This window comes from Falco biarmicus, chromosome 15 (genome assembly GCF_023638135.1).
Source record: "Falco biarmicus isolate bFalBia1 chromosome 15, bFalBia1.pri, whole genome shotgun sequence".
Taxonomy (NCBI): Eukaryota; Metazoa; Chordata; class Aves; order Falconiformes; family Falconidae; genus Falco; species Falco biarmicus.
This window is the reverse complement of record NC_079302.1, coordinates 6,096,498-6,108,398: the sequence shown is the minus strand read 5'-3', so window position 1 is coordinate 6,108,398 and position 11,901 is coordinate 6,096,498. Positions and strand designations below refer to the sequence as shown.

Below are 11,901 nucleotides of genomic sequence, written 5' to 3'. Positions count from 1 at the left end.
TGACCCACAGCTTTCACAGGTATTGGGTTTCAGGCTTTTTTTCCTTTTGTGTTGGTGTGTTTTGAAGGTACTCTTCAGTTCTGTTCCTGGTAAGTGACACACATTTGAAACCCTTTGGTGCTTTAACCTATGATATAGGCTTGTCAGTTTGCTTTTGGGAAGTCTCCCCAGTTGCTCCTACAGCTTTTGCTGGATACAGTTGACATTTTCTTCTCTTTCTAGGCAGCTAGGTAGTATTGCTGTTGGCATTTGCTGCAGAGCTTGTCCCTCCCCCACTCTAGGTATCATTTTGTTTCAGTAGTTTTCTGTGTGTATGGGGTGAAAGTATTAATAAAAAATGTTTGACTACTGTTCAACCATTTGTAAAGCTCACTGAAATTACGGAAAACTTTCCCCCTCACAGTAGAGTAGATTAGATTCTAGTCTGCTAAAAGGCACGTCCCTTTCGCTCCTTTGTGCCAACTACCAGTGTTGGAAGGAGGGGAGAGGCAGAGCCATCTCCACCGGACTTAACTTTGGTGTTTGGAACGTGGGTTGTGCTGTTGTGATGTGGAGCAGCCCTTGCAAAAATAGCCAAAGTCTTCCCCTGCATGGGGCAATCTGCTCCTTGCAGACACTGTACCATCCCTAGCTTTGGTTTCCAGGCATTGGCTTTATAGTCCCGTGAACTGGTGTGACTTGTTATCCAGTCGAGGTAGGATGCAGGAATTTTCCCCAGCTTTATCGAATAGGTCTGGGACAAGGCCTGTACCTCAGATTTCAGGGCAGTATCAGGGCTTGACCTGAAAACAGTAAGCCATGTCTGATCGCTACTCTTCTGAGTCCCAGACTGGGAGATATTTCTAGCATTGCCGATCATGAGCTGAGGTGGTTGTGGTATAATGCACTTGGTAGCGCATCACTTAAAGTGAGTCGATTTTAATTTGGAAACGTGACTCCGGTGACAGTAAAGTTTTAAAGCCTTTTCCTAAACCCACACTCTCCAGGTACTGTTCAATCATTTAGCGATTCTGAGCTCATGAAATTGCCTCTTCAGGCGAGCAGAAGCACAGATGAGCTTTGCATGCAAGGGGGGCCACGGCGGCTCTGCGTCCCGCCTCGGGGTGCCTGCGGGGGACCGGGCCGTGCCCGGGGCCCTGGGCGGACAGCGGCGGTAGGGAGCTTGCCTCCACACCGGCCCGGGGCGGGTGGGGGACCGGGGCGAGCATTCCTGGCCTGGCTAACCCCCTCGGTGAGGGAGGGAGGCAGGGCACGGCAGAGCCCCCGGGGCGGTTGCTGGGCGGTGTGAGTGAGGGGCGCCGGGCGGGCTGAGGGGGCGCCGGGGCCGTGTGAGTGAGGGGCGCCGGGCGGGCTGAGGGGCGCCGGGGCGGTGTGAGTGAGGGGCACCGGGGCGGTGTGAGTGAGGGGCGCCGGGCGGGCTGAGGGGCGCCGGGGCGGTGTGAGTGAGGGGCGCCGGGCGGTGTGAGGGGGCGCCGGGGCGGTGTGAGTGAGGGGCGCCGGGGCGGGCTGAGGGGGCGCCGGGGCCGTGTGAGTGAGGGGCGCCGGGGCGGGCTGAGGGGGCGCCGGGCGGGCTGAGGGGCGCCCAGCCCCACCACCGCCCGCTGCCCCGGCCCGTCCGGCCCCGCGCGGCAGTAGGTGGCCGCGGGGGGTCACGTGACCCCGCCCCTTCCCGGTTGCGGCAGAAGCAGAAGTGGGAGCCACGGAGAGGCGCGGCGGGGCGCGGGGAGCTGAGGCGCCCGCACCAGCACTCGCAGCCGCCGGCACGGCGTCGCCGCGGGGGGCAGCTCCCCGCCGCTGCGCAGGTGAGGGCGGCCCCGGGGTGGCCCGGCAGCGGGGCGCTCCCCGCGGCGCTGAGGGGCGGCCGCCGCCCTGCTCCGGCCCCTGTGGGCAGCAGGTGCCGCGGGGCTGGGACGGGGCGGCCGCGTCCTGCGCCCGTTTGACCTGGTGGAGGCAGCGGGCGTGAGGGAGGGTCTTGTGAGGGGCGGCGGGGGCTGTCGTCGTGAGCGGGCTGGGCGGCAGGCAGGGGCCGCGGGGTGTGAGGGAGGGCCCCGGGGGGGGGGCGCCCGGCCTGATGGGGGCGAGGGGCTCTGGGGGCTCCCGGAGGAGACCCTGCCACCCCGCACCTTGTGGCTGGCCATTCTCCGCCACGGGCCACCCAGCCGAAGAAGAAGGAAGGAAACCTTCGCCGTGTCGCCCAGTGCCTGACAGCAGCCCCGCACGGCCCTGGGGGCTGAGGGCCCCTGCCTGGGGCTGGGGCTGCAGTGCCTGCCGGGCAGCGGCCTTGCTGCCACCTTCATCCCCGGCTTTTTGCCAGGCCACAGGGCTCCCAGCGCAGCAGCTGTGTCGCAAAGCTCTGTGCAAAGAGCCGTGCATTACTATGAGTTATTAGCACTGTGGTACTGAACTGGTGTTGCTGGTGGATATCCATCCTGCTGGTACTGTGCTGAGGCAAGTGCCTGCTCAGGTGAGGTGATGTCCTAAGTGCACCCAGAGGCAGAGCTGGAGGCAGTGGATTCAACAACCCTCTTGCAGTGCCCAGAGCACACTGAGAAACTTATGAATTGACTAGAGTCAACATTTGGATTGCACTTCTTAGTTGACCTTGTGTGCCTGGGAAGCACCTGCAGTGTCATATGGGTGAAGCTGTAACAGAGCATAGATTCATCAGTGCTTCTCTGAGATGTTCTTTGATAGTCTGTACGATTATAGTTTGTCTATTACAGTTTTTCCTCTCTTTGTGTTCTCGCAAAGGGAGTTAAGAGTGGTTGACTGATCTTCAGATAAGAAGGGTTCGTTTCTGAAACTGAAGTACCGTAATGAAGGAAAACTAAATAGATGGGTCTGGGGATAGATGGAGTGGGTATTTTTTCCATGTCTGTGTTCACTTGGTCAGTTGCAGTGAGTCTTTCTGACTTTTTAGTCCAAATCAGTCAGACTTTTAAATAAAAAACAGTATCAAAAATACTCATACACTGAGAGCAACAAATGGTCCCAATTCTGTGTGTGGTACAGGACACCATCAAAGTTTAGCTCCTATAGTGCCTACAGTCAAAGGGAAAGAGCCGTGTATTGGTGTCTGTGTCTAATCTAGAGCTTATGATATGTTTCTGTGACTATTAGCTCACTTGTTGAATCATGTAAGGGCTGCTGGATCTTTTTACTTCAGGCGTCAGTAAGGCTTCAGTAGAAGAGCAGTAATGCCTCTGTTGCACATAAAGGTGTCTTGTAGCTCATACCCTGCTGGTTTAGAGGTATCCAGATAATGGGGTGATGAGGGTCATGACAGAGTTCTGCTGTGTGAATGGGTAAAAATATTGTTGATTCAAATAGTTATGCAATGATGGGTGTAAGAAGGCCGAGGGGCACCTGTGGGTGAGTGTAAGAAGACTCAATGTTTAAAAGGTTAGGCCTAATATCAAGGGCTTCCATTAGTTTTTTTTCGGAGGTCTAACGTAAAACACGTAAACTGTTTCCTAACACGTTCCTAACACGTAAAACTGTTAGGAAGCTCTCTGTGATGTTAAACTAGAGCAGGTAGCCAAAACAGTATAGAAGTAATCAGTTAAATTGATCAAATATTATGATATTCTCTCCACCTTTTCTGATGAAGTATATATCCTCAGATACAGGATTGTTTCATAATAAGTTAAAAACTTGACTTAGACTTAGGATTTAAGTTGGACTAAAACCACTGTTCACTCTGCTTTTTGAAGAAAGAGCTACTTTAAAAGGGGAAGTCCAGTATATTATATTCAGCGGAAACTGTTTGAGAAGCCACCTCTGAGAGGCAGTTCCTTTGTACTAAGGGATTAATCTCTCAAAAAAACCCTGCCACATTGCCTTTTATTAAATAGCTATATTTAGAAACCCCTTTTCTTGTTGTTCTAAGTCATGTTTCATTTTACAGCTACACCTTGTATGGTAAAAGGCAGAGCAGGTGTATATTTTGTTATAGTCTCCTGAAAAACTATACTAATTTAAAAGTTGAGGTTTTTGTTATTGCAATGAAGTGTTACTAAAATGGTTAAACCTTGTTGCAAATCACATCATGTTTGGTTTATGATAATTTTTAATGAAAAGGGCCAAGTCAGAAGACAGTTGTGGTTGGTTTGTTTGTTTGTTTTTTTTTGTTAGAAAACCAGATGCTGTACAAAGATTTTAATTTAATTTTATTATTTATTTTCCCTTCCTTTCATTTCTGGCATTACAAGTCATTGTAGCAAGACAAGGTGACTATGACTGTCTTGTTAGATGCAAGCTTGTGATAGTTTAGATGATTATTTTACTAGTTTCAGGGAATCAACAAGGATCGGTTATATTCTGGCTAAAATCTGCTGTTACTTACTACCCTTAAAAGTTGTCTGCTCCCTCTCAGTTGAAGGATTGCGGTATAGATTTGTCTTTCAGTATTATAAGGAAAGGGTACTCCATTTTCTTATTACAATAACAACTTTATAGATACTAAACACCAAATAACCTGTATAATGTTTTGCAAAGCATGGAGTGAGACATGGTTCCTGTTGTAGAGCGCTTCAGGTTCGCTGTGGGCAATGCAGAGAGGCCGCTCTGCAGGTAAGAAGGGACAGTTTGCTTCTATGTTAGCTTCCCTCCCCTCCCCTCCCCCCCCGCCCCCCCCCCCAAAAAAAAAAAAAAAAAAAAAAAAAAAAAGGTGAGTTTATTGAAGTGGTAGGATTTGAAAAGGGTTTGTAAAGATTGCACTGGACAGATTCACAGTCAGACAGATTGCACCGAAAGCAGCTACTGACATGTTGTTAGAAGACAGTTTTGTGGTATTAATGAGAGACGGCAGAAATGAGGGCTCTTTAGTGAAGAGCAGGTCAGGAGATAGTGACATGGGGTGAGGGGGAGGAGGGTTGGAAGAAGTTACAAAGGGGAAGCGAGAACTGGCATGGTCGAATTAGCTATCAGCACAGAAACTGAAACTGCTCATGATGGAGACTAGTGGACTGAGGAGAGAGGAAGAGAGCCAGAGGAGATGCTATGGTGGCTGCATGTGCACAGAGATTCTTTAAACCTGTCCTGCTCAGGGATGTGGTTAAGTGGGATGGTTGGGAGCTCTGCGGCAGCAGCTCCTGCTACCTGTGTGAAACTTGTACATTTCCTCCTTTGTGCACAGATGAAAGAGCAGGTTCCAGGGCATCCTGTTTGTAAATAATCTCACTGAGAAGTAATCAGGCTTGTAATTAGCTGTTCGATGCAATGATGTGTGGGAGACCAAAGCACAGAAACTTGCTAATATTTATGAGAGCTGCTGCATATGCATCTCTCTTGACTGTTTTGTGCCAAGATGTGTCCCAGGTGCATGCACACAAATACCTGCCACCTGACATGTGAGTAAGGAAAAGTAGGCTGTGTAGGAGAAACACAGCCATGACATTTTAAAAGTACATGCTGAGACATTTTAGGCATAGCCAACGTTTGTTTCAGTATTTGTATTCACTCATTTTCCCTTCATTTTCTTTATAGCTCTCAGGAAGACAGTTAGCTGGTTTAAATTTTCATATAGGTCTCATATAGGTTTAAATTTTCATAATAACGCAAGCTGATGTCATTATTTCTTGTGTTATCTTGTCATTGGATTGCTAGGTTTCAATCATCAGCACTTCTTTGCTCCTCCTAATGTAATATCAAGAAGATAGCAACACTTGCTGCAAAGCCTGTGAGGCTTCACAGATTTCAGAGGTCTCTTCAGGCAGCAGACTGATGCTTCTTTAGTAATACAGGGCAAGAAGAAGAACAAACCTGCTGCAGTTCGCCATGGGGGACAGCGTTTTGGTTATCTGACGATAGCAATTGAAATATAATAAATAAATAAATAAATCCTGAGAGAGTAGAAAGATTTTTTGAGTACAATTCAAATCTGTTGCAAGTATCTGTTTTTCTCATATTGATATCTAGATTGTCAATACTTAGGACAAAATGGAGTGCCAGATATTTCTTACAGTAGTGGAAGTTAAATTACCAGTTTCAAGAACAAAGAGCTTGACTTCCAGCTTGCATGGATCTCATGAGGTTTTTATGGAACATAATTGTACAAATACCCTAAAATAATAAAAAAAATTGCTATAGGAATGGTGATTTCTGATAAGGACTGCTTTTGTCTCTATATCAGTTAGACAAAATGTCTGTGAACAAAGGTATCTCTCTATATGTAGCTTAACTAAAAGTTCTGATGCTTGAAAGGAATTTGGTAGTGTTGAAGTGCACATTTTTTGTGTCTTAGGAGACTCTTGAAGTCACAAAATCAAGATAAATACAGTCAGGGCTGGAACTTTGTTCAAGGAAGTCTGTCTTACTTTGGACCTACCGGTAACAGTTGTTTTCTGGGGGAAAAACAGTATTGCTCTTTGAAGGCTTCAGAGATGCAGCCTTACCTCTAGTGCTACAATGTGCTGTTTTGGTAAAAGTGCACTTGGACAGAATATGTGGTGTGTTATGCTTACATTTTACATTTGATGTGCATGTATAATGTGTAAATGATATACTGCAGAAAACCTGCTAGATATTACAGAAGAGGATTCTGTTCATAATTGTATGGGGTATCATTTTTGGCTATCTAATCGAGAGTTGTTTGTGTAAGCATCCCAGGAAGTAATCCTTTCTTGGCTGCTGGTTATACTGGCAGAAGAACTGGAGGCTTGGTAAATAAACTGTCATGTTCTGAGCAATTTGTGCAATACACTAGTTTTTGGTTATGAGAGGATGTAGAAAATGTGGCAGAAAATGCTACAGAGATACCAAATATTGCTCCTTTAGAAGAGATTTTTAACATAGTTCTGCTTTAGTTTGAACATGTGTTTCTGCCCCCCCCCCCCCCCCATGTTTCTGCTGTGTTCTTTAGTTTTATTTAGGCTTAAATTCTTTCTTTGTTATGACCTAGATATTATTTTCTTTGGCATTTCAATGGTTAGCATTCTTTGTGTTTTGCTCTCTCATCCTTATTACTCAGGTATACTTACATTTGGTATTTCTTCCAGTCATTTTTCTTGGGGTTTGTTTTCTACTTATTTTTCTGGCATAATACTGAGACTTCGGAGATGTAAATCTGTATTTGTAGCGATGGGGGTGTACATCCAGCTGAAGTTGTGCAGGAATAAAACCATAGGGAATTATGTCTCTTAATGTGATTTTAATGTATTTGGCCTAAACGGCAGACCTTGGCTTACTTTCTTTTGGTCTGCAACACTGGTTACTTCTGTGTTAGAAGACTGAGGAAGCAGTTGGGGGTACGGTGCATTGGTCTTGCTGAGAAATTTAGATTGTAATTCTTCACATGCAGTAGCTGCTCCACCCAGCTCTTTGTTTTTAATAGATTTTACAGTAGTGTGTCTACCAAAGTGTCACTTCTACCACCCACTGGGAAGACTCTTCATAATTTCTTTCGGGATAAATCGGCAAGGATGCTGTTAATGTTAGCTGTGGACCTGCCTTGTATTTGAATGGGTAGGAGTCTCTATTACGTAGCTTTAACTTAAACAAATGTGACTTTTAAAGAAAAAAAAAGATGTTTTAAATACTGAATTTTCTCCCTTTTCTTTCTTTTTCTTTTCCAGGACACTGAAAACCATAAGAGTTTGATTAAGAAAAAAGTAAAAAATGCCTAGAAAGAGTATAGACTACGGAGCGCTACCAGAGTATGAGAAAAGCCAGATCAAAAGGACCTTGGAGCTGGGAACTGTTATGACAGTATTCAGTCTTAAGAAGAGTAGTCCAGAAAGGAGGACTATTCAAGTCATCATGGAAACCAGGCAGGTAGCATGGAGCAAGACAGCTGACAAGATTGAAGGTTTCTGTGAGTATTTGCAAAGTACACCTCAACTTGGAGTTCCTAATTGATTGATGTAATTGTCAAGTATTGATTTAATGAGACTTTGTTAACATAATGAAGTTTTTGGCTGAAAAAAGTTCAGCAATTTGCTGAGAATATTTTCAATTGTTGCAATGTAGGTGAAGAATCTCCTGCAGCTTGTTATTGAGGTATCTAACACTACCTAAATAGGATTATAGTGTTTGACCCTAAGCCCTGTTCTCAGAGTATTCATCTTTGAATATGATAGTGCTTGGGTTCTCTGAACTGAGTTACTGAGTGACTGCTATATTCCATCATTAAGCATCAAGATATCTTGTAAATTCGGGAGAGTGTTACTTTACTCCTCCTCCCTTCAGAAAGGAAAAATCCTCCAAATACAAGGACACTGAATTAAAAATTCTGGTTTTCAGGGAATTTTCTGTTTCAGGACAGAAATAATTATTTAGGGTCATTATTGCAAAGTACCAATGATTTAGGAGGATGAAGCTGTGAGATACAAGAAACTGTTTCAAGGTCCTTTCTCGATACTGTCTATTTAGTTGGTATCTGAACTGACTAAACCCACTATTTATAACAAGGTCAGGAAATAGAAGGGGAGTGTAAAGCCACACAGGGCTGCAAAAGATATGGTAGAAGAATAAAGTGAGGCTAATCTTCAGTTCTTTCTGAACACGGCTGATGTCAAGCAAGCTCAGCCTGTGCTTTCTGGGATTTCTACAGCTCCTATTAGTATAATGTCATTACAGTGTTTGCATATGACTAAGTGGTAACTGTTTTTTATTTATTACTGGCAAGATTTTACTTTGTAAATGCTAAATGATGTTTGTCCACAATATAGGAATTTAATTGTTTGCCTGAATTGCCAGAATCATTTGTTGGTCAGCCTTGGCTAACAGGAGAAGCTTGTAGTTGGGGAACTGGGGCTATTTGGGAAAAGAAATGGTGGTAAGAAATTGCAGTTTGGAGTTGGAGAGCTGGGAAGGTTGAGCTTTGTTGGCATGAGAGAATAAATACGGAATGGAGAAACTACAGAGGCAAGAATCTAACTTACTGGGCAGAGGCAGGGATTTCAGTGAGAAACAAGTTAATTAAGGCCTGAGAGAAGAAAAGGAGTTTATGAATGGAAGAAAGACTGAGGCATAATTAGGGAGTGGTGGGGGAAGACACAGATATGGAGAATAAAGCAGGTGTTTCTCCCTATAGCGTCTTACTGTTTAGTGAGCTTGACTACACGTACGTGAAGTCCAGTGGTAAAAAAAAAATCTACCTGGTACTGTTTCAGTGCTACCCTATGCATAGAGCAGCTGTGGCTGGCATCAGTTACTTACTCTACTAGTGCAACAGACAGGGCCATGCTCCTGGTGTTTGCCCTGGATGTGAGTACACACTAACGTGAGAGAAACCAGGAGGGAGAAGAATGGGGTTTGTTCGAATTGTGGATTTTTAGAAGGGTGTTGGGTTTTGGGTTTTCTTTTGGTAAATACACAGCACGTTAAAAATGCATTGATCTGTAAGGTTGCAGAGACAAGCACTGAGAAGTATGATTTTTGGATTGTCTGTGCAGCTTCTGTTCATGCTCCTTACTTACAAGTATTACCTCTGTTTGTTACTGTTTCCATTGATCCAGTCTGCACAAGGAATGAGACAGGAACCTGCAACTGGAAATGTAATGTAATGGAATGAAAGACTGGTTGTCTGGAGAATGTTGTTATCGTTGGTGGTGAAAATACGGTCATAGGCAGTGTTCTGGGTAAAAGCAGACAGGTCTGGACAACCTAATTAACAGGTACCCTGGATCATAATCTTGCAGTGCCCCATTTTCTCGTGTGGAAAATGAGGGTAATTATTGCTTCCTATAATGACATGCATGAATGCAAGTACATTACTGGCTCTCATATGCTTAGATCCCGAAGTGAGGTGTGCCAAAAAAAAAAAAAAAAGTCATGAGATGAGTAATTCAGTTGTGACAGCATGGCTTGAGTATGCTTAGCAAATAAAGCCTGGGGTTATGCACAGAGCAATAAGATTAAAAAAACCCAGAAAATTACCACTCAGTGGGTGAATGAGGTATTAAAGAGTCCTCTGGCAAAAACAATATGTGGTCTTGTAGCTGAAGACTTTCTCGTAGGGGCTGAATTTAAAGCTGTACGATCTGTGTGTTCCAGATTTTGGGGTCAACTTTTTCAGTGCTTGACCTGTAATCTTTTATCAAAGCTTCCTGGGGGTGGTGTGTGTTTGTGGTAGTATGTCCTGATAATTGTTTGCTCTATGCCTAGATTTTAACACTTCTTTTAAAATAAGGTAAATATTGTAATTTGACTTCTACACCTGGATAATCCAGCAGGGTAATGACTTGCTTGCAGTTACACAGGCAGTCATGACTGGAACGGGGGATATAGCTACAGACCTGTGACTTGCACAAAGACCATCCATTTCTCTTCCCCAAAACTATAGTACTGTAGCAGTTTTTTAAAAAAAATTGAGCAACATTTAAGTGGCCTTCATAACGATGGAAACTTTAGGTCTGAGAATATGTCATACTCTAAAGCATATATATGCAAAATACTGTTTTGTTGTCTTAAAAAGCAACACATCTGCCCAAAACAAGACTTACTTTGCAGGCATTTTTTCAGAATATGGTACAAACTGTTGTTACAATTTACCATGAGCTCTATCTGATCTTCTTGAAATGGAAGTCGCTGCAGCTCTAACTTGCTGACAGTGTTTTTGCTGAAGAGGAAGGAGATACTTTATTTAGTTAGTTATTTAAATGTTGCTATTGCTTCTTTTGACTGAGACTCAGGCTTGCTTTTTTTTTTTTTCTTGGAAAGTGGAAAAATTTATGGATTTGTAGCTTTCATATTTGATAATTAAATGGATAGACTTCTTGAATACTGATAATGGGAATTAAAACTTTTATCTCTCTGGAGCTATACTGAGGAGATAATACTAACTTTGTGGTAGGAGAAAAGTTGTTATGACTTGTATATACGAATGACCCCAAGTATTCACTGGTGGATTGTGTTGACTTCGTGAAAAATAAAAAAAGCTTTTTTTTTTTTTTTTTTAAGTGGCTGAGGGCATAGAACTGTCATCTTAAGTATTATATTGTTTAATATGCTTGTGCTGTACAAGAAATAATATTCATGATGTGATCTTAATGATTGCTATTTGCATGTGCTACAGTCCAGTAAGAATTAATATTCAGTACGAGTAGAAAAGTTAATGGCTTCCTGTTGTGTGTGCACAATTTTAACTCAGGTTTGGCAACTGCTCTTTAACAGAAGGCAGAAAACTGAATGTTTGCAACTGCTGTGGTGTTTGTGTTTCTAAAGCAGATAGTGAGGAGAGTTCTTAAGTGTTGGGATACAAAAATAGGCTGCTAATAGATAGAGAAAATGGAGGCCAACTTTTATACTTTATTTTAATATTCTTCTGTTGGAAATTAAGAAGAGAGAAAAAAAAAAAAGCTTTTTCTCTAACTGCCCTCTGTGGTGATGGTAACTATAGTGCTGATTTTCTTGCAGGTGAACTGTAAATGTGTGAAGGATGTTCAAATTCTTCTAAGCCAGAGTTGTTTATAATTATTACAAGGGCCTTTTTCAAGTTTGGTTACTAGTATTTTGGAAGTGATTTAAGTTAAATCTCATGACAACAAAAAGACAGCTACCCTTATTCTGGAATAAACTGACCCATGCAAGGGAGATGTAGGATTAGCTATACTGATATAGATGTTTAGACGACCCCATGGCCCTGAATGTGGCAGTACTGTGTATTTTAAATTGCATTATTCTTGGAAAGATCCCTTTTGTAAAAAAAACTGTCAGCATTTCTGTTTAGAGCAGAGCAAAAAGAGCTGCTAAAATTATGGCTGTTTCCTGCTCAGTGCAGGTGTGTTTCCCTGGATGAGTAAGTAAAATGGAGATACCTCTCCTCACAAAACCCTTTCTAGACCGAGGCCTTTGGTGTGGTAAGAGGTGAGGGTATACAAAGGCTAGAAAATCTGATTTAAACAGTCTCTGTCTTAGTTATGCAGCTCAGACCACACAATGTCTAAATACTGGAGGTTT

The 11,901-nt window shown here is 43.6% G+C and overlaps 1 protein-coding gene across 1 annotated transcript in view; it reads left to right on the top strand.

Annotated features, from left to right (window-relative positions):
• Positions 1–1,652: 1,652 nt before the first annotated feature.
• The window catches only part of PLCG2 (phospholipase C gamma 2), a 70,488-nt gene continuing 60,239 nt past the window's right edge, over positions 1,653–11,901 (top strand). Inside the window, exons 1-2 of the mRNA XM_056361243.1 lie at positions 1,653–1,802; positions 7,575–7,813. Of these exons, the coding sequence (XP_056217218.1) occupies positions 7,618–7,813 (196 nt within the window). The 5' untranslated portion in view covers positions 1,653–1,802; positions 7,575–7,617. The remainder of the gene's footprint in view (positions 1,803–7,574; positions 7,814–11,901) is intronic.